The 19,910-nt window shown below is 43.9% G+C and overlaps 1 protein-coding gene across 1 annotated transcript in view; it reads left to right on the forward strand.

The window, feature by feature from the left end:
• Positions 1–19,910, forward strand: part of KIF15 (kinesin family member 15) — a 2,415,358-nt gene that overhangs the window by 421,046 nt on the left and 1,974,402 nt on the right. Inside the window, exon 6 of the mRNA XM_044065522.1 lies at positions 12,582–12,679. Within this exon, the coding sequence (XP_043921457.1) occupies positions 12,582–12,679 (98 nt within the window). The remainder of the gene's footprint in view (positions 1–12,581; positions 12,680–19,910) is intronic.

Genomic DNA, 19,910 nt, shown 5'->3' on the forward strand with positions numbered 1-19,910 from the left:
AAATGCGAAGTGCAAAAAGTTCTTCTCCCTCACCCCGGCTCCGGGGAAGAGCCCCATGGATGCACTAGCCCGTCCTTGGCCCACCGGCTTGCTTTATGCCTTCCCTCCAGTTCCTCTCCTTCCCAGGATGATCCAAAAGGCATCTCTCTTGGGGAGCAAAATGATCTTAGTTGCTCCTTACTGGCCTCGTCAAGTATGGTTCCCCTATCTTCGGAAGTATGCTCTGGAAGGTCCATGGTTCCTGGATCAGATCCCAGACCTTTTGGTTCATCAGTCGGGACTATTCCACCAGTCCCTTCACACCTTAAAATTGACGGCTTGGCTCCTCCTCTTCCGACTATAGTCAGGAGTCATACATTGGATCCAGAAGTTGTACACATCTTATCTTCGCCCACAAGTCTGCTACAAAGAAATTGTATTCTAGCAAATGGAAAAGATTTGCTATTTGGGCTCAACTCCGGGGCCTGGATCCCATCACTATTCCCGTATCAGAGGTACTAAAATTTTTAACTTCTCTTTTCAATCAAGGCTCTTCAGTCTCTACCATCAAGGTTCAATTGGCAGCTATTTCCAATTTTCACGAATCTATAAACCCACCTTTAATGAGCAACAGATTGTGTAAGACCTTCTTGAAAGGTGCTGCGCTTTTAAGACCTCCGATTTCTCATCCTGCTCCTCCATGGGATCTTGATGTGGTGTTACGCGCCTTAACTTCCTTCCCCTTCGAACCGGCAGCGACATGTGATCTACAATTTCTATCGTGGAAGACTGCTTTTCTGGTGGCGATTACTTCTGCCAGAAGGGTTTCAGAGCTTCAAGCTTTGTCCGTGAAACCTCCGTACTTGGTTTTTCACAAAGACAGAGCATCTCTCAGGCCAAATTCTTCCTTTGTCCCTAAAGTTTGTTCCAGTTTCTGCCTACAACAATCATTAGAACTTCCAGTCTTCTTTCCGAAATTTTCTAACAAAGGGGAATTCATATTCCACACATTAGATGTCCACAGGCAGTTGCGTTTTTATTTAGATAGGACCAAACAAACAAGGAAAACAGATCAGTTGTTTGTATCCTTTGCAGACAATAAATTGGGCAAAGCTGTCACAAAGGTCACTATTGCCAAATGGATCAGGGACTGTATTACTCAAGCTTATTCTTATTTTAACAAAGAGCTTACCACCTCTGTCAAAGCTCATTCTACAAGGGCTATGGCTACTTCTATAGCATTTCATTCTAAGCTTGCCATTAGTGACATTTATGCTGTGGCTACATGGTCTTCCCCGCACACCTTCATTTCCCACTACAAATTGGATGTGGCATCTAGAGGACGAGCTTCATTTGGTTCCACAGTGCTCAGGAGTGTTTTCCAATGAGCCACCCAGGATTTAGGTGCTAGGGACGCTGTCCCATCAGTACAGAATGTAGGCGAGATAGGATCACATAACATCTTTTAGTTATGTACTTACCATAACTTTAGATGTTTGGGATCCATCTCGCCTACATTCCTAATAACCCACCCTCCTTCCCCCTGCCTTGGAGATCAGAGGATATCAGAAGGTCCGAATCCTGTTTCATCTTGAAACATCTAACAATGTTATATAAACAAGTTGTGCATGTGTGCATGAATGCGGACAAACAAGATCTGGGGGATTAGTGGTGGTGCATCCTGGGATAAGAAATAGCTCAGCCAATAAGAGGCCTCGCTCTATAGCATAGCGTGCCGAGTCGGAGCCGAGGATCGGCCGAGCCCATCAGTACAGAATGTAGGCGAGATGGATCCCAAACATCTAAAGTTATGGTAAGTACATAACTAAAAGTTATGTCAGATATGGCCCCTAAGGCAATTTTCTCGAAGTGCTCCGAGTGTGGCCATAAGCTTTCCCCTGCTGAAGGCCACACTCGGTGCGTTCGATGCCTTGGGGTTGAACACCTCACTTCTGGATGTTCCATTTGTGCAGGGTTCAACCCCAGGGCATTGAAGGAGCGGAGGTCAAAGTTGGTCCTGGCGGGACTTCTGCCCCCGGACTCGGCTTCGGCTCCCGCTTCTGCGGTGGATACTGTTTCCACGGTCCCCTCCTCACCTGCTCCACCTCCTCCACCTGGGACTTAACCTCCTGCTGCTGGGTTGGAGGAGAGGGAGGCAAGAACAAAGGATCGGAGGGAGAAGCACCACAAGCGGCGGGCCGAGACCTTCGTTTTGGCCCCGCCAGCTAAGCGGGCTTCTCCTCCGGTCTCCTTGGCTGCTGGTTCTCCCCCTCCTCGGCTCCGGTCTCCGGTCTGCTTTTCACCGGGGCCTGAGGAGGAGGAGACCCGATCTCCGTCGAGGCTATCGAGGAGGCACTCAAGGCCTACCTCGGTAGCCTCTTCGAGATCTAAGTATAGCCTTTCCGACGCCGATCTGGACCGGATGATGAGAAGGTTCATCCAGGCCCAGATGCAGATGGGAGTGCTCCTGCCCCCCCCCCCCCTCTGGGGGGGAGCTCGACCCCATTTTTCAAGCCTATAGCTCCTTTTCCGACCCGCTACCCGGGTTCGGAGCGTTCGGAGCCGGGCAGCTTCGGAGCCGGGGGTGGGTCGGCTCCAATAGTACTAGGTACTTCGGATCCGACCCTGCCCTCGAGTGTTTCGGATCCGACCTCTCGGAGCTTGGCTCCGAGCTTCGGATCCGGGGGACTCAGTGTGCCTTCGGCACCGTCTGTGTCGGAGCGCACTGGCCCCTCGGGTCCAAGTGTCTCGGGGCTGGCTCCGATCCACTCTTCGGATCCGAGGGGGAGCCGACTTTCGGATACTTTGGTCAAGGCTGGCTCCCCCTCTGCTTTTGATGTAGTGGAGAGGGCCCTGTTGTGGGCTTCCGGACCCCCGGCACTTGCTTCGGCTCCTTCCCGCTCTCCATCTGCACTGGGTCAGGCTTCCACCATCCGGCCACTGGGACAGCCCGCTCCAATGCCCCAAGCTGTTCCATTGGAACAAGACACTGCTTGCGAGGGCTCCTCGGACAGCCCCCCCGAGGAAGCACCTCGCAAGCATACGTGTAAAAGGAGGCACATAGACTCCCCCGAGTCTTTAACAGAAGACACGGATTTGGAGGAAGGGGAAGGCTCCCCAAGATCACCCCCCGAGGATGTCTCCTTTGGAGACATCATGGAAATGCTTCGCATAAGGGGAGGGTGGTCTGCCCCCAAGTCTTCCTCAGACGAGTCCGTGTTCTTGGAGGCATTCGAAGCGGGCCCGTCTACCTCTTGGGTGTCCCCTCCTGCCGACCCCCTGGTGGACCTTATTACCACCAGGGCATGGAAGGAACCGGACACTGTGTAGCCAATCCCCAAAAGGCCAGACCGTATCCTTAGCCCCCCTGCAGACCGTGCCCACTATAGTAAGGGGCCTCCGGTAGATGCCATGTTGACGGCAGCAGCCACCAAGAGGGAACTCGCCCAGGAGTGTCCCTCAGTCCATCCTCCGAGCAAGGAGTCTCGGATGATGGACCGCTTGGGGAAGCGAATGTTTAGTTCAGCGACCTTCTCAGTGAGGGCGCTCAACTACCTGGCACATGTTATCAGGATGCAGCGCGATCTTATTAAAGAATACGCTGCATCCCCCCCTGAGTCCATGTTGGAGGAGGACAAACTTTTGCACTCCACCCGTATGGCCACTCTTCGGTCTGTGATGAATACCTCTATGCGGTTGCTGTCCCATGCTACTGAGGGAGCCGCTAGAGCTGCAGGAGTAGGCCTAGTCATGAGACGCCAGGCCTGGCTCCGCCATTGCGATTTCACGGAGCCCTTCAAGGCGTCCTTCTCGAACGCCCCCTTTGATGGTTCTGCCCTTTTTGGCAAGACGGTTCGCGATACTGTTCTTACTTGTCTCCGTTTATTTGGTTTACCTTGACCCAGAGCGAAAAGGACGGGAAGACGCTGTCTGCTGTCGGAATCCGCTTCTCTGTGCCCCAGAGGTCCTACTCTATGAACCAAAAGGGCCAGAAGAAGATGTGGTTCCGGAAGTCGCAGCATTCCCAACCCGCTCCGAACAACCAGTCCTTCCGCGGCAGAGGAGGACAGGGAGGACGCCGCCCTAGGGGCAGAGGGGCTCCAAGGAACTTTGGGTCCAGGGAACCTTTCTCTGAACGGCCCACACAGCAACCCTGAGGGGTTGCCTGACTGCTCCACTCTGGAGGCAGTCTGGGGACGTTTCTCGGAGCACCTAGCAGCATGGGAGTCCATTACATCGCACCGCTGGGTACTCCGGATTATATCCAGAGGTTACAAGATCCCCTTTCTTCATGTCCCAAAGTTAAAAATCCTCCCCGATGTTCCACCCGATCAGAGGGGAGGCCGCTTCAGCAGAAATTGGCCATCTGCTGAGAAAAAGAGCTATCCAGCCCGTCCCCCCAGACCAGATCGGATTAGGGTTCTACTCCAGGTTCTTTTTAGTGCCAAAAAAGACGGGGGACCTAAGACCCATTCTAGATCTGTCCCTGTTGAACCTGTCAGTTCCCAAAGAGAAGTTCCGGATGGTCACTTTGCAGTCCATCCTCCCCCTTCTAGGGGAGAATCACTGGATGTGCTCTATAGACCTCAAGGACGCGTACTACCACATTCTGATGGACAGACGATCCAGGAGGTTTCTTCGCCTCCGGCTGGGAGCCAGTCACTACCAGTTCAGGGTCCTTCCCTTTGGTCTCACCACAGCCCCCAGGGTGTTCACCAAAGTGTTAGCAGTGGTTGCGGCCCACAGAGGCTTCAGGGGGTGCAGGTCTTTCCGTACCTAGACGACTGGCTTCTCACCGCCCCAACAAGGCATCTACTCTCTTTGGCAAGAGACTCCTTCCTTCGTCTAGCTCCCAAGCTAGGCATCACGGTAAACATAGAAAAGTCCAACCTGGTCCCTACTCAAACAATAGAATTTATAGGAGCCAAGTTAGACACGAGAAATTTAAGAGCCTTTCTCACAACCGACAGGGTTCGGAATCTGCGACTCCAGGTGCGGGCCATCCTTCACTCCAGCTCAACACCTGTGGAATTGATCCTGAGGGCGCTAGGGTCTATGGCGGCAGCGATTACTCTTCTTCCGCACGCCCGCTTGAACATGCGGGTGCTTCAATGGACACTTCAGGTGCAATGGTCATTTCTCTCCCTCCCCCTGTATCATCCCATTGCAATCAGCAAGGCTTGCAAGCGGTCTCTCTTGTGGTGGCTCCATTCTCCGGACCTCCACAGGGGCCGCCCCTTTTGTGCATCTCCCCCTCTCGCCATGGTGACCACGGACGTTTCCCGCCTCGGGTGGGGGGGCATTTTGCGGGCCGGATGGTCCAAGGCACGTGGAGCGATTCAGAGACCTCCCTGCATATCAATGTTCTGGAAATGAGGGCGGTGCTCTTGGCGTTGCAAGCACTTCAGGCCCTCCTTCCCCTGGGAACAATTGCGATTCAGTCAGACAACATGTCTGTGGTCTGGTACATCAACAAACAGGGGGGGACCAGGTCTTACCCTTTATGTCGAGAAGCCATGAGAGTGTGGGAATGGGCGATCTCCACCAACCGCTTTCTCATCGCAACGCATATTCCGGGTCGGACCAACATCCTAGCGGACAAGCTCAGTTGCACCATTCTCTCCCCGTACGAGTGGTCTCTCAATTCTCAAGTAGCGAAACGTATCTTCGCACAGTGGGGGACTCCCTGTTGCGATCTCTTTGCTTCTTCTTTAAATGCCAAGTGCGACAGTTTTTTCGCTCTAATCCCCCCTCCAGGGGATTCTCCGAGAGACGCTCTGGTGCATGCTTGGCCTCCCGGTCTTCTTTATGCATACCCCCCTCTACCTCTGATGCTACAAGTACTTCAGAAAGCCTCTCGGTTGGGGTGCAGAATGATCCTCATTGCCCCGTTCTGGCCTCGACAGATCTGGTTCCCTTACCTAAGGTCTCATTCAGTGAATCCACCTTGGATTCTAGATCCCATTCCGGATCTGATATCACACCCGTCGAACCTGCCAACTCCGAACCTGGACAACCTGAAGTTGACTGCTTGGCTGCTCCAGTTCCACTCCTAATCAGGACTCCCGGTATCTCGTCCCCAGTTAAGGCCATTCTGGTAGCGGCCCACAAGCCCTCTACCAGAAAAATTTACCGCAGTAAATGGAAGCGTTTCTCCATTTGGGCAGAGCGGCAAGGCCTAGATCCTTTCACGGTTCCCCTTCCTTTGGTTCTAGATTTCCTTACTACTCTCTTTAATGATGGCGCCAGTAGTTCCACGGTCAAAGTTCAGCTGGCGGCCATATCTCATTACCATGTTGGACACAATTCAGGGTCTTTTATGTCGGCTAAGTTATGCAAAACCTTCCTAAAAGGCACCCTTTTGCTCAGACCCCCTTTCAAAGAAATGGTTCCCCCGTGGGATCTTTCCTTGGTACTTCAGGCCTTGACCGCTCCCCCCTTCGAACCTGCGGCCACAGTCGATCTTAAATACTTGTCCTTTAAGACTGCTTTTTTGGTAGCCATTACTTCGGCTAAGAGAGTTTCAGAGCTTCAGGCCCTGTCCATGAAACCGCCTTATTTGATTTTTCACCCGGACCGGGTGTACCTAAGGATCAATCCCTCCTTTCTTCCTAAAGTAGCTTCGGAAGCTAACATTAATCAGTCCATCAACCTCCCTGTTTTCTTCCCTAAGTATCAAAACAAAGGCGAATACAAGCTGCATTCCTTGGATGTTCACAGGCAGCTTCGGTTTTACCTCCATAGGACAGCTGGTCATAGGCAATCAGACCAGTTGTTTATTTCTTTTGCCAAATTCAATCTGGGTAAACCAATTTCCAAAGTTTCTTTGTCACGCTGGATTTCTCAGTGTATTCTGTTGACGTACAAAGCCTCTGGGAGGCCCGCACCGGAGGGAGTCCATGCTCATTCGACCCAGTCTGTCTCTATTTCAGCGGCCTTTAAGTCTAGGGTTCCTCTGGATGACATTTGTTCAGCAGCCACTTGGGCTTCATCTCATACCTTTATTACTCATTGCAAGCTGGACGTCACTTCTAGAGGTAGAGCATCCTTTGGCTCCGCGGTGCTCCGGAATATCCTTCCATGATGGCCACCCAAGATTCAGGTAGCTGGGGACTCTGTCCCACAGGTTGCTGACAAATGAATTCTCCTACTTCAGATTTAGAAGTTATGTACTTACCATAACGTTCCATCTGAGTAGGTGGATTCATTTGTCTGCAACCATCCCGCCCTCCTATCCCCCTGGCCTTGTCAGTTTCCTGCATAGGGTGTGTTACCCTTTGGTTAGGGTAGTTGGTGCAGGGCAAACTCGATCTGAGGTCATGTAGGGAGAGCAGGGCATTATGGGTGAGGGGAGGAGCTAGGAGCTCGGATCCATAGCTGGATAAACCATGCCGGTTCGGATCCGATATCGAATCCATACCCACAGGTTGCAGACAAATGAATCCACCTACTCAGATGGAACGTTATGGTAAGTACATAACTTCTAAGTTTGCCTTCCTTCTGGGGGCACCTGACATCTGGGGCAAGAAAAACTGAAGAAAATGACGTCGGCTGCCTCTTTCATACCCCTGCCGCACTGACTTCAAGGAGGAAGCGACGACAACCAACGCCGGACCTAGACTTTGGAATTCGGCCGACCAAGGACCCGCCTGACGGCAGGATAACCCATCTGTTATGACTGCAGCTGTATGAGCACTCGAACATCTACATTTATGGTAGGTACAAAACTGTACTTTTGGTATGGGCATGTTTGGCACTGTTTATTAAGCATCCAGGTATGTTGTCAGGTCCCATGGACAAAGTATTTTTGGCCTTTGATAATTCCTTCAAAACATGTGTTCCTTGGTTGTAATGGGGGTAAAGGATTCTGAGATATGTAGAGTTTGGATAGATGTTTCACGGGTGAAGTTTCTATTAAAATCATGTGGTAGTGTATTGCTGATAACTTCAAAGATGATACACAATTGTCTTTAGAGCTCATTGTTAGTGGAGCCACTTATACTGACCCAGCAGATGTAGCAAATCTATTAGCAGACAAATTCATCTCTAAATTTATCCCTCTCTTACCATCAGCCACCCCTCAGGAAGTACCATCAAATAAAACTCCCTCTACTGTCACTGTGTAGCAGGCCCTCAATGCTGTTGCTAAGGCCTAGAATACTGCATTAGTGGGACCACACAATATCCCAGTTCGCTTCTGAATAGCAATAAAACATGACCTGTCAGGCCTACTCGAATCACTATTTAACCATAGCCTCCAAACAGGATTCATGTCTCATGAATGGAAAACAGCAGCAGTCATCCATCTGCACAAAGGCAGGGCCATCCACAGACCTGTACGTCTCAGTCTTGTAGGCAAAGCCATGGAAAGAAGTCCAATGGAAAAAGATCAATAATGACAGGAAACCTCCAGACACTGGACCCAACTTGGTTTTGATTTGTCAAGGGCAGGTCATGATTACTTACCTTACTGAACTTTTTTGAGAAGGTCACCAAAGCAAATGGACAAGAGGAAAACTGTTCATACTGCCTACCTTGACCTGGCCAAGGCATTTGACAGTAGCCAACTGGGCACTTTTGACAAGAGGTTGGGTATACATTTTTGTTTCCCAGTTGATAGCCAGCTGGCTCACAGATACGACCCAGGAAGTTAGAATTAAGACATCCAGCTCTACAAAGAAGTCAGTCACAAGTGGGGTCCCTCAGGGATTGGTCTTGGGACAGCCCCTTTTTGGCATCTACTTCTCTGAAGTCAAGGCTAACATCAAGGGCCTCTGGCTTTCCAGATTTGCAGACAATTACAAATTAGTAGCAGTCATAGACTCCTCCACTGCCACTAATGTTTTCCAGGAAGGGCTGACACAGACAAATCTGTATCTGAGCCGTGGAATAAAACTAAATGGCAATTAATGCGTAATAGTGTTCATCGGGAAGTGTTTTTTTTTTTTTTTTTAACTGAGACAAGGACAATAGCGGCTAGAGAGAGATGGCAGTTTGCTATGTTCTAAGCAAATTGAGCTCAAATCTGTGTAAACCATTTTTTTTTTTTTTTGGTAGCTAATAGAATGTGTAATGTCTTTGCCAGTCAACCTTACTGCTCTCACTCAACTTAGAAATGTCATCTTCACTGACCTCTTTTAGTAATCCCTCATTGGGTGAGATTTGTGCAGTTATGACTTGGACTTCTTTCTCTAGATTCTTTCACAAGACCTTATAGGCTAGTTGTAATCTAAGGTCTTCCTCTGTGGATCTTTTCCCGATTTCTACACAACACATCAACACACACACACAACAATCTACTGGTTTAAGAGCTACCTTTCTGATTGGCAGCAGTCCATCAAATGGCGCTCTGCTGTTTCTCCTTTTTCTCCCCATCAAAACTGGTGTCCCACAAGGTTCTGTTCTTGGATCCCTTCTTTTTAATATCTTTACTAATGAATTACACAAATCCTGTCCTCTTTCTTCCCTATTACAATATGCTGATGACTCTACTATTATAGCTATAGCTGACAGTCCTACTGATCTACTCACCCTCACAAAAAATTATTTCAAACAAACATGGCTTGCTAATAACCATCTAATACTTAATCCCCCCCCAAAAAACTCTTACTTTTTCTCCTGAAATCCCTCTTCCACCTCAAATCCTCCAACATCTTTTCACTGAATAATAATATCACCCCTGTTAGCCACACTAAGCTCCTTGGAGCTATCATAGATGACCAACTAAAATTCAACCTTCATATGCATCACTCTGTTACGAAAACCCACCAAAAGCTTGGTCTCCTATATAGAAACAAAAGTCTCCTCACCCCGGATACCAGAATCTCACTAGCAAATGCTTGTCTTATTCCTAACCTTTTCTACAACTCACAAACTTTCACAAATCTCCAGTCTTCTCTTCTCTCTAAACATGAAACTACCTATAACAAAGTAGCTTGATTTGCTGCTAATCTGCCATTCAAATCACTCCACTGTCATGCTCTTAGATCACTTAGTCGGTAGAGTTCCCTAACCAACTTAAAATCACCCAAATGCTCGTCATTCACTCTCATCAATAAACCCACTTCCTGCTCCAGTTTGTCCTCACTAGTCTCATTTTATACCCCTCCCCAATTTCTAAGGAGCTCAGTTCAATATTTGTTACAGATTCATAAACCTAAAAAATCTGTTGGACAGAACTTGTATAGTTACTCACCTGCTATTCAAGGGAACAAGCTTCCTATGACACTACGAAGCATACCTCAAGTTTATAAATTCAAGAAATCTCTTAAAGAATACCTGAATCACTTCTGGAAATGCCACTGTAACCGCCATACCTGAATCTAGTTCCTACTCTATCTATTCTTTTTTCTTTATACTTCCATCCTTCCTTAACTTCTCTCCTTATTTTTATTCCTACTAGTTTCCAGTCATACTGTATTTTACTGTCTTCTACTCTACTTGTTTGTGATAACCGTGTACATTTGCTATACAATCTCTTTTAATCTCTATTCTTTTATATTGCTAATCTTTTGTAATATACTTTTACTGTAACTTGTAGTTTTTATATTTGTATTGTGGAGCATTTCTCCCTGGGCCTCTGCTGAAAAAGGGCTTTGTCCCAGTCGGACTTTCCCGGTCAACAAATGTCAAATAAATACATTTCTTGAAGGAGAGTGAACTGTGGAGCCTTTCCTAGTTATTAAAGAAAATGCACAAGAACAGCTCAGATGTGAAAGTTATGCCCTTACCAAAACAATAGACTCTGATCTTTGTCCATCATCTTCAGCATGCACACCAATCTGTCATTACATCTATGAATTGAAACCTGAGGAAAAATTGTGTTCTAATTAATATTCTAGGGAATATGCAGTAAACAATGTCTTTTTTTTTCTCTTTGCTCAGTTGTATGTGGTTTTTCAGATCGTAGGTATGCACTGAGCATTGTGGGACTGGGGGAGTTGGAGGAAGGGAAAATTCAGTGTTGAGCTGTATTTGAGCCTGTGACTAGGCCCTGATAGGTGAAGAGGAGGTACACAGGAAACCCACATTTATTGCTATATTAAGTACATGAATATTCCTTGCCAAGTTAGTAGTGTTTAAAAAAAAAAAGTTTGTGGCAGCTGTTTTTTTAGGCAGTCTCTAGCTGAGAGAGGTAAATGAACCTATTTAAGTGGTTAACTGGAAGTAGTGTGTTTGAATTATTTTTGTTTGCTGGGTTTTTTGGTAATAGTTTTTGAAAAGCCTTAGTTTGAGTCTCTCTAATCTATCAATTTCTTTTATGTTCGGATTTTTAAAACAACTTGTTTGTCTGTCGCCTTTTGATTTTTGCTGTGTGTGCATATGAAAATTTGATGCAACCCTTCATATCTATTTGATAAATTTGTCTCATTTTTATGAGTTCTTCACATTTTTGTTCCTCCTCTTTTGAGGAGTTTAATTGGTGTCCTTTTACTTCTGTCGATCTCATTTTCTTACATACCTTTTGCAAAATTGTTCTAATTTTTATAATTTTCAAGTTTTGCCCCTTGCTAGGGACTGTCTTGTATGTGGGTAAAAGATCCCTCTTAGCATGTACAGAAGTTGCTTGATTCATTCTTTTGGAATTACTTGGTATTGTTTTTGCTATAAAGTTTATTAGAAACGTATATTATCCGGCAGCTGAACTGTGTTGCATTTATGATATCTGCTGTATTGAATTCAGTTTTTTTGTCTATTTCTGCTGACAATGATTGGACCTAGTTCAACATGCTTTCAAATGTAATGTCTAGTTCAGCTGAAATCCTCCTGTTGTGCTCAGAGACGTTTTTTCCATGAATTTTAATCTTTATAAAGCAACAAATTTGGGTTGGTTTAGATTTTCAGTCTTTTGTAATTCATCTGTTTATTTTCCTGCATTACATTTCTAAATGTTTACATGTTGAACTGACTTTTTTGGGTGAAGGAGGATAAATATGTTTTATCTTCTGTCTACCTGCGCTGTAAATGTGTACTTCATCTGATTTTGATGCTTAATTTTGTCTAATGTGATATTTAAGTTAAATTTGGGAAATTGTTGATATCCTATTGTGTTTTGAATAAGAAGTTATTGTTTTGATGCTACACTTTTCAGAATACTTAAAACTCTCTACAAGCACTGACATAGCAAAGAGAGAACCCTGATAAAGCAAGTCTAGTTTACTTGCGTAAGAGTATGCATAAAGTATTTTATTGACTTCAGCACACGGGTTATGTTTGGTTTGTAATGTGATAGCTCATTACAATGCTGTAATGTGTTAATGGAGCTCAGCTTGATGGCAACCCTCTACGTACGAATGTCAAACCATCAGAGGTCAGATTTTTGTTTCGACTCTTCCCTGGTTCACTGTCGAGTCTTAAACTACGGTAAATGATACTGTCCTCTTGCTGCTTTCCTAAAAGTAAACAGATGTATCTTGCTTGTCAGTACTGGCCACTGATCATTAAAAATTGTTCATTCTTGAAGAGCCTCCTTAAAATGCATTGCTACTGTAAATTTTTAAGTAATGTATACTTTAACAGGTTCACACCAGTCCAATGCCAGTCTTCTTTATTATTATTTTAACTCCGAATTATGCTTATAAAATTTACTGTTTGTCTTTAAGGACCATCCGAGTCTGATAATTTCTCCCATAATCTAAGGGGCATAATCCCTCGAAGCTTTGAATATCTGTTTTTTCTCATCAACCGGGAGAAAGAAAAGGTAATGACTTGTTGAAGAAATGTTTAAATTAAAACTGGTAAATTAATACTTGATATTGTTTTTGTTATAAAGTTTATTAGAAACGTATGTTATCTGGCAGTGGTTATTACAGAAATGTTTAAGTTGAAACAAAGTTCGCTCATGGAGTGTTCAGCCTTTGACATAGTATTCAGATGAATGAAAATTCCAGCATGTTTGGCAGTAAGTTGAATTATATCCTTTGTAGATGAAGGTTTGTACAAAACCATAAACCTTTAAGTGAAGTTAACCACTGGTGAATTAATAGTGAAGTGTCTTTGGATAAAGCCAATAATCAATGCAAGTGAAATGCATATAAGACCAGTTATGCAAATGGAATTAAAGAAGCATTAAAATTTATGGTGCACATCATATTAAAACGTATGTATATTTTCTGCGAATTTGAAGAAGCTTTGATTTTAACCTCTTCGTGGCTCTACATATTTGATGATCACTGTCGTAACAGTGCTGCCGTTTTGGACTTCAGCTGCAGAAAGTAGTTGTCCATCTCAACTTCCACGGCTGACTTCATTTTTCCTACTCTACTGGGCAGATATCCTCCCACCTAGATGTCGGTGTGACTGTGGTATGAGGACATCTGCCTGCTCTATCTTAAGTTTTGTTGCAACAGTATAAGAAAGGGAGATTCATAAGTTAATATGATTTCTGATTGTCATCAGTACATTAATTATCTTTTTTTTTTCATCCCTTTTCTTTACATGGCTTCCAAAGTACAGATAAGCACCCCATCTGTTTATTTCTTCATAATAGAGCAGTTTTTAGGCATCAAGGATAGATGTTAGTTTCTAAAAATAACAAGTGCATTCCTTGTAGAAAACAAATCCCTCTTAAATACTTCTGCTTTCATTGTTTTTGTTTAGATGCAGAGCACGGTATTGTGCATTTTTTCATTGTGCTGTGTTCAACCAGAAGATCATTAAGTGGAGCACAGAAATGCTCTAGGAACATTTGAACTAGAAGTGGTAGAGCATCTTGTCCGGGTCTGCCATGGCATCAACCATGTTATTTGAGGACATTCTATTTAAGTAAAAACAGTAAAAGAGAAGCACTTATGAGAGAAGAGACTCTGGGAGGCTGATGACAAAACAATAGAGCCTTAAGGCAACCTTCAGCTCGAGGAAAATCTGTTCAAGCCACTGACCCCATTGGCAATTTGGACCAAGGTCTCTAGCAATGACCCTAAGGAAACGGCCATGCTTTTGGAGGAAGTTCATCCTTCCGAGACAAAGCCCTTCAGTAGCCAGTCTGTCCAATGGTTTCTCGCTGGTGTCTAGTTCTGACATCCATATTTTGCTACTGCATGGGAATATGAAATATCCATAGTTCCAATGTATGAGGATGCCTGCAGTTCAGAAATGAATCATTGTCACTAACCAAATGGCTGGAAACTTTAAAGGCAGCCACTATTCCCAAAAGTTAACTTGAGGCATCCAGATGGTTTTTTTTCCATCTTCCTCCTTTCCCAGGCCTGCTACAGACTTGTTCTTTTTTTTCTCTCTAAAGACTTTGCAGCCACCATTCAACCTTTAGTCGGGGGGGGGGGGCAGAATCTCCCATTCAATAAAAGAAGAAAGATCTCCTTGAGGAATTCAAATCCTTGGATGCTGCATAAGATGAACTGTCTTAAGGGGGTTAGATGTCTTCCTACCACCTTTGTCCTGCATATTGGACACTGAGGGCACCTTATCCAATGCTTTTCTACCAGAGGATTTTAAAGATGGCCTCAAGAGGATAGAGAATTTTAAGTGAGAAGGGAAGGGAAAGATTACTCTGATGCCCTGGAGAGGTACATAGAACGTCTGGGTTTACTGGAGCAATTTATATGAACAGATGTTTCACCAGTTGCTGAAGCCTAGGAAGATGCATTTACCGGTACATTGCTGGAGCTCAGCCATTTTTACAGGGCTTGTAGACTCCTACGTACCTGTAAAAATAAATAAATAAATAAAATAAATAGAAATAATAAAAAAAATTTCCGTGGATTCTTGCAAGAGAACCCCCCCCCCCGGGTTTCTAACCAATAATTCTCTCCACAATAACGAGGAAAGTAGAATACTTGGGGAAGAAGGTTTACACCTCTGTCACCCTGGCCTTCAAGTCTGTGAATTGTCAGACTTGCATGTTAATGATCCAGGAGACTTTCTTGTCCCAAATTAAGGCCAAAGCTGATGAAACAAGAGCAAAGCTCTGGGAGGTGAAGTGCTGGATCATGGGTAGCTATCTCCTCAGACTGGCAAGCACACTGTCAAATCTGGGTATGTTGTAGTAGTTGCAACTTGCAGGGCAGCATTAAATGGGATCAGCCATTTAGAGAAATGCTTTGCTTGGGGATTCAGCCCTTTCTGGAGCATGTGAAGCATAACTTCTCAGTGCCACATTAGACAAGGAACTGCTGTTTGAAACCCCCAGCTGAGCAGATGTTTAAAATAGCTGGAGAAAAAAACTATGCAATTAGAGAAATGGTTGTTTCACACCTCCCCCACACATATACAGTAAGAACTACCCCAGAAAAAGTAGATCATTTCAACAGAGGCAGTAGAAAGGTAAACTGCATAAGTGGGAAAGGTTATTCCAAACAAAAGTGAAGAAAAAAAAAAAAAAAAGGTAAGCAGACCAGAGAGGAAACTTGGTTTATCAGAACCAAGACAACTCTAGAGAAGAGCTGTAACTTGAGAGAGCTCTTCCTTCCCGTACTCCTCAAATCCCACTCCATCAACACTTCCTCCCCATTCCTTCCCAAAGAATAGGGAGCTAGCCTGGACAATTTTTGAAAGAATGGGAGAAAGTCCCTTAAGATACTTGGGTCCTGATAATATTGAAATTGGGAGTAAATGCTGCAGTTCATAAAGACCAGAGTTTTCAGGAATTCCCACAGTGGCTCAATGAATAGGGACATTTAATCAAACCTGTAAGATGGGACCATAGAAAAAAATAAAAGCACGTTACTGCAGAAGCTTCAACTCACAGTTCCAGCAGGAAACGGTCTCAAAAAACACTCAAAAGCTGTTGAAACATTTAGTTTTACCACTTTCATTTTAATAGATGCAAAACTACTTCAGATAACAGTAAAGTCCAAACACATTTGAACTGGAGCTTGTATAACATCCTAGGTCACATAAAAACAAAGCCCTGTTTCATTCATGAAATTTAAAGCTATGCACCCCATTAAGTCTTTACTCCATAGCTTAAATTACGTAGTGTTCCATGGTTAATTGTTGCTGAAAGATGTCACCTAAACTTAATCTAACATAAACCATAAAGAAATCATGAAAGGCATAAGACATGTAAAAATCATAAAAAAAACATAAACTTGCTCCCAAATTGTGTTATGCAAAATGATTCAAAGAAATATCCAAAAAATATTCATATAGAGAACAAAATATAGTAGTAAGGAACTATAAGAAGAGAACGGAAGAATGAGAAATAACCAACGTTTTATATTTTATATTTCTAAAGCATTAAGTTTAAGTAAACAACCAATGGAGGTGTGATCATTAAGTCTGGGCCAGCGATTAGCATGTAGATTGAGTTGCCAGAAGAACTCGCATATTTCTGAATACAGCTTCCCCGAACCCCTATGTTCACCTTGTGTTATTTTCTCAATGACCACAAATTTGAAAAAAATGACCTGGAGCATCTGAACGTAGGGGGTCTGTGGCAGCTATATTTAGAAAAATGTGAGCTATTTTGGCAACTCAGTTTCCATGCTAATAGCTGGTCCGGACTTAATGATCACACCCCCATTGGCTGTTTACTTTAACTCAATGCTTCAACTGAAAATGGACCTTGTGCCCAACTGGACGTTTCTAGTAAACAAATAGACACAAACCCTCCTGGCTTCACTTATGTGATAATGTCAGTGTCTGCTTAGCTCCGTAGGAGTAACGGATGGGCCACAGTGCTCTTGCATGCCATGGAACAAATGATCGGATGGAGAGAGAACCTTAATGGTCATGAGATGGGGAGAAAAGCGTTATATCCTGGCACAACTGCAAATGTAACTGGTATATAGTACAATTTTTCAATGTCCCCTCCAAATTCATTCAAATTATAGATGTCTTGAATTCTTTCATTATTTTGTATTTCTCTCAATCAGACATTCTAATTAATACTCATAGTAACTTCAAACATAAATCAAACAACAGTAGGAACATCAGATGTTCCTGCATGGTTTTTCCACCATGCATTGGGGTTATTGTTGACTTCTGTCATCAAGTTCATCTAGAAACCCAAAATGCTTTAGTATGGTTATAAGACAGGCATTCCAGTTTATCAAATGCCTTTTCTGCTTTCAGGTTTAGAATGACTAAGAATGCTCTCACTTGGAGTGCTCACTATATTAATAACCTTTTACTGTATTATCAAGTTTTTGTCTTAATCACATTGATCGCTATTAATTTTGGTGCCAGTTTCACCACTCTTTTCATTACTCAGTTTTATAATCATGTTTTAACACTGAAATGGATCTCTGTGACTGGCAAGGCAACCTCCTGGTGTTTGTGTTACTGTTTCATGTGTATCGCTCCGTAATCCTGGTATAAATTTCTCATATTACCGTATTAAAAACTAAGTAACATAGCCATTACTTTTTTCAGACCTCCAGAATTCAGTTAGTATATTACCGCTACCAGGTGATTTTTCCATAATCTTACTCGCTAAATACTGGAATAATTTCCTTCAAAGCAATTGCTGGTATTAAAACTCCTATTCTTTTTAGTTATCTTATTGGAACCTTCCTTTCTAATAGCTTCTGTCTCTCTTGCTTTAATCTGCTATATTTTTATGATTTGCAAATTATGAAAATATATATTTTAATGACAAATGTCACGTTTGTTATCCAGTTCCTTCTCCAAATCTCTTACTTCGTCTCAAACAAGTTATTTTTCCAGCTGCTGTTGTGTGCTGTGAATGCCCAAGTTCCTTGCCTGTTCTCTAATCACTGATTTTACCCTGCTAGGTTAGTTACACCGTTCTTTTTTTATTCTTTTAATATTTGCCCTAAGGTTGTTTTTTTTGAAAAAATAAACCCATTCTATTTTGCTAAACATGACTTTATTCCTCTTTTTGCTTTTATAACTTTTTCTCAGTAAGCTGCTGATGCCACTCTTAAAATGCCTGAGAAACCTGGTGGAAATGTCCAGTTCCTTTTTAAGCATGAGGGTGTAGCTAAACTAGCCTTACATTGTAACAAAACATGACCTGAAAGTGAAATTGTGTGAATTTTAATCTCCCTAATGACACTTGCATGTTCTGTTATTTCATATATCTATCTATCTATCTATCTATCTATCTATCTATCTATCTATCTATCTATATCTACCTGTGACTGTGTTAAACCTTCCTGACATAAAGGTATATGGCTCACTTCAGATAGTGATAGTTGAATCCATTGTTTTTGTATGTGGCACTGCATATCTTCCCATTTCAGAATAGATCTCATTCTAGGCACCCAATGTAGTTGTAAACATATTCCACTTCCCCTCTTATAAATAAGTGACCTTTTGAAAAGCAGTACTCTTTAGCATCATTTATATTGTTGCTTCTGGTGGAACATAAATACTGTCAACATAGTTGATTTAACTTTTAGATCACTGTAGTACTAGCTGAAATTATGTGGGATGTGTCTTGTCGAGGATCATATGTTTCACCAGTAAACAGAGCTTTGAGCTTCTTCCTTGCACACCATACTTTTCTCGTTAGAACAAGAGCCCATGCTGGTTTTAGAAACATGAGTGTGCCAAAAATCTGAACTTTCTTGCCCGTATGTACACATACACAGATGTTTTGTCAGCTTAGCGGCATGATTTTCAGTATTCTGCTTCAGCTGCAGCTTTGGGCAAAACTCTTTTTGCTGGGGAACCTTCATTTTTTGTGAATAGGTTTATAAACTGTTTATATCTGTCAGTAACGGTAAATATACAGTGGTAGACAGAATCTCTCTGTGGATGCCCATTCTTTTTTGTTTAGGATGCCTGCACGATTCAAGTTGTTTTCTTTTACTCCCAAAAACCTTAGAGTAGGGTAAGGGCCTTAGGAAATTGGAACGAGACCATGGTGGTAGACTTCTTCAGCATAACCCCCCCCCCTCCCAAAGAAGATACTTGTAAAAGAGGATGTTCTTCGTGTTTCACTGTTGCAGTCATTACATTTGGGTAATCTGCTGGCAGGTTGCCCTAAGTCGGCCTGAATAACAAAGTCTTGGGTCTTGCGTCGGTTGCTGTCTCTTCTTCCATGACGTCAGGTCGTCAGGGGTATAAAACATGCAGCCGATGCCATTTTATTCAGTCTTTCTTGCCGTGTGGTGTCCAAAGCAGAAGCAGTTCGCAAGTGCCAGTCGGCCGACTCCTGAAATTTTCATATTCGAGTTTCAGAACCGAAGGCTTCAAACTAAAGCAAAGTACCCCGTTGGGGAAACTTTTTCTTGCTCCTTACCGATGTCAGTAAAAGTTAATAATTGCATTACTTGTGGGAAGCAAATACCTCATAATGATTTTCATTTGTACTGTATTCCTTGCCTAGGCCCAGATCACAACGTGCCTTGCTGTCGGTTTTGTGCTAGATTTAACCAACACACTATTAAGTGTTGGTATATTTTTGCTTCTAAATATTTTGATACAGGATTTAATTATCCTGAAATGTCGTCGGTTAGCAATCCGACTACCAGAGTTCACAAAAAAACACAAAGAAAAAGACAGACAGACCGTCGAGGTCCAAAACTGACAAAGCTTCTCCTAAGCCAGTTGTCGGTTTGCCGGTACTCAGTGAGGCACTTTCGCATCCCTTGATACCCGCTACTTTTGAGTCACAGGCCTCTACCGAGACCCATTCGGAGTCCAGTATGCTGCGAGATTCTCAAGAGTATTGAACCCGTGGATGTCTCTCCCTTGGATGGGTCTGGAGCCGCTGAGCAGGCACCGGCTTCTGAGGGTGATGTTCTTCATCTTACATTGCTGCAGTCATAACCTGTGGGTAGTCCGCTGTCCTCGGTCGGCCCGAATACCAAAGTATTAGGCTGGCGTCGGTCATGGGCGCTTAGATCTGACGTCAGTGCGCCATGGTATTAAAGCGCATGACCGACGTCATATCCTCAGTCTTTTTTGCCGCATGGTCCGAAGCAGAAGCAGCGTTTGCAAGTGCCGTTCGGCGTTCTGAAATTTTCGTATTCTGAGTTTCAGACCGAAACCAAGTTGGG

This window comes from Protopterus annectens, chromosome 3.part0 (genome assembly GCF_019279795.1).
Source record: "Protopterus annectens isolate FY-2018-M chromosome 3.part0, PAN1.0, whole genome shotgun sequence".
Taxonomy (NCBI): Eukaryota; Metazoa; Chordata; order Ceratodontiformes; family Protopteridae; genus Protopterus; species Protopterus annectens.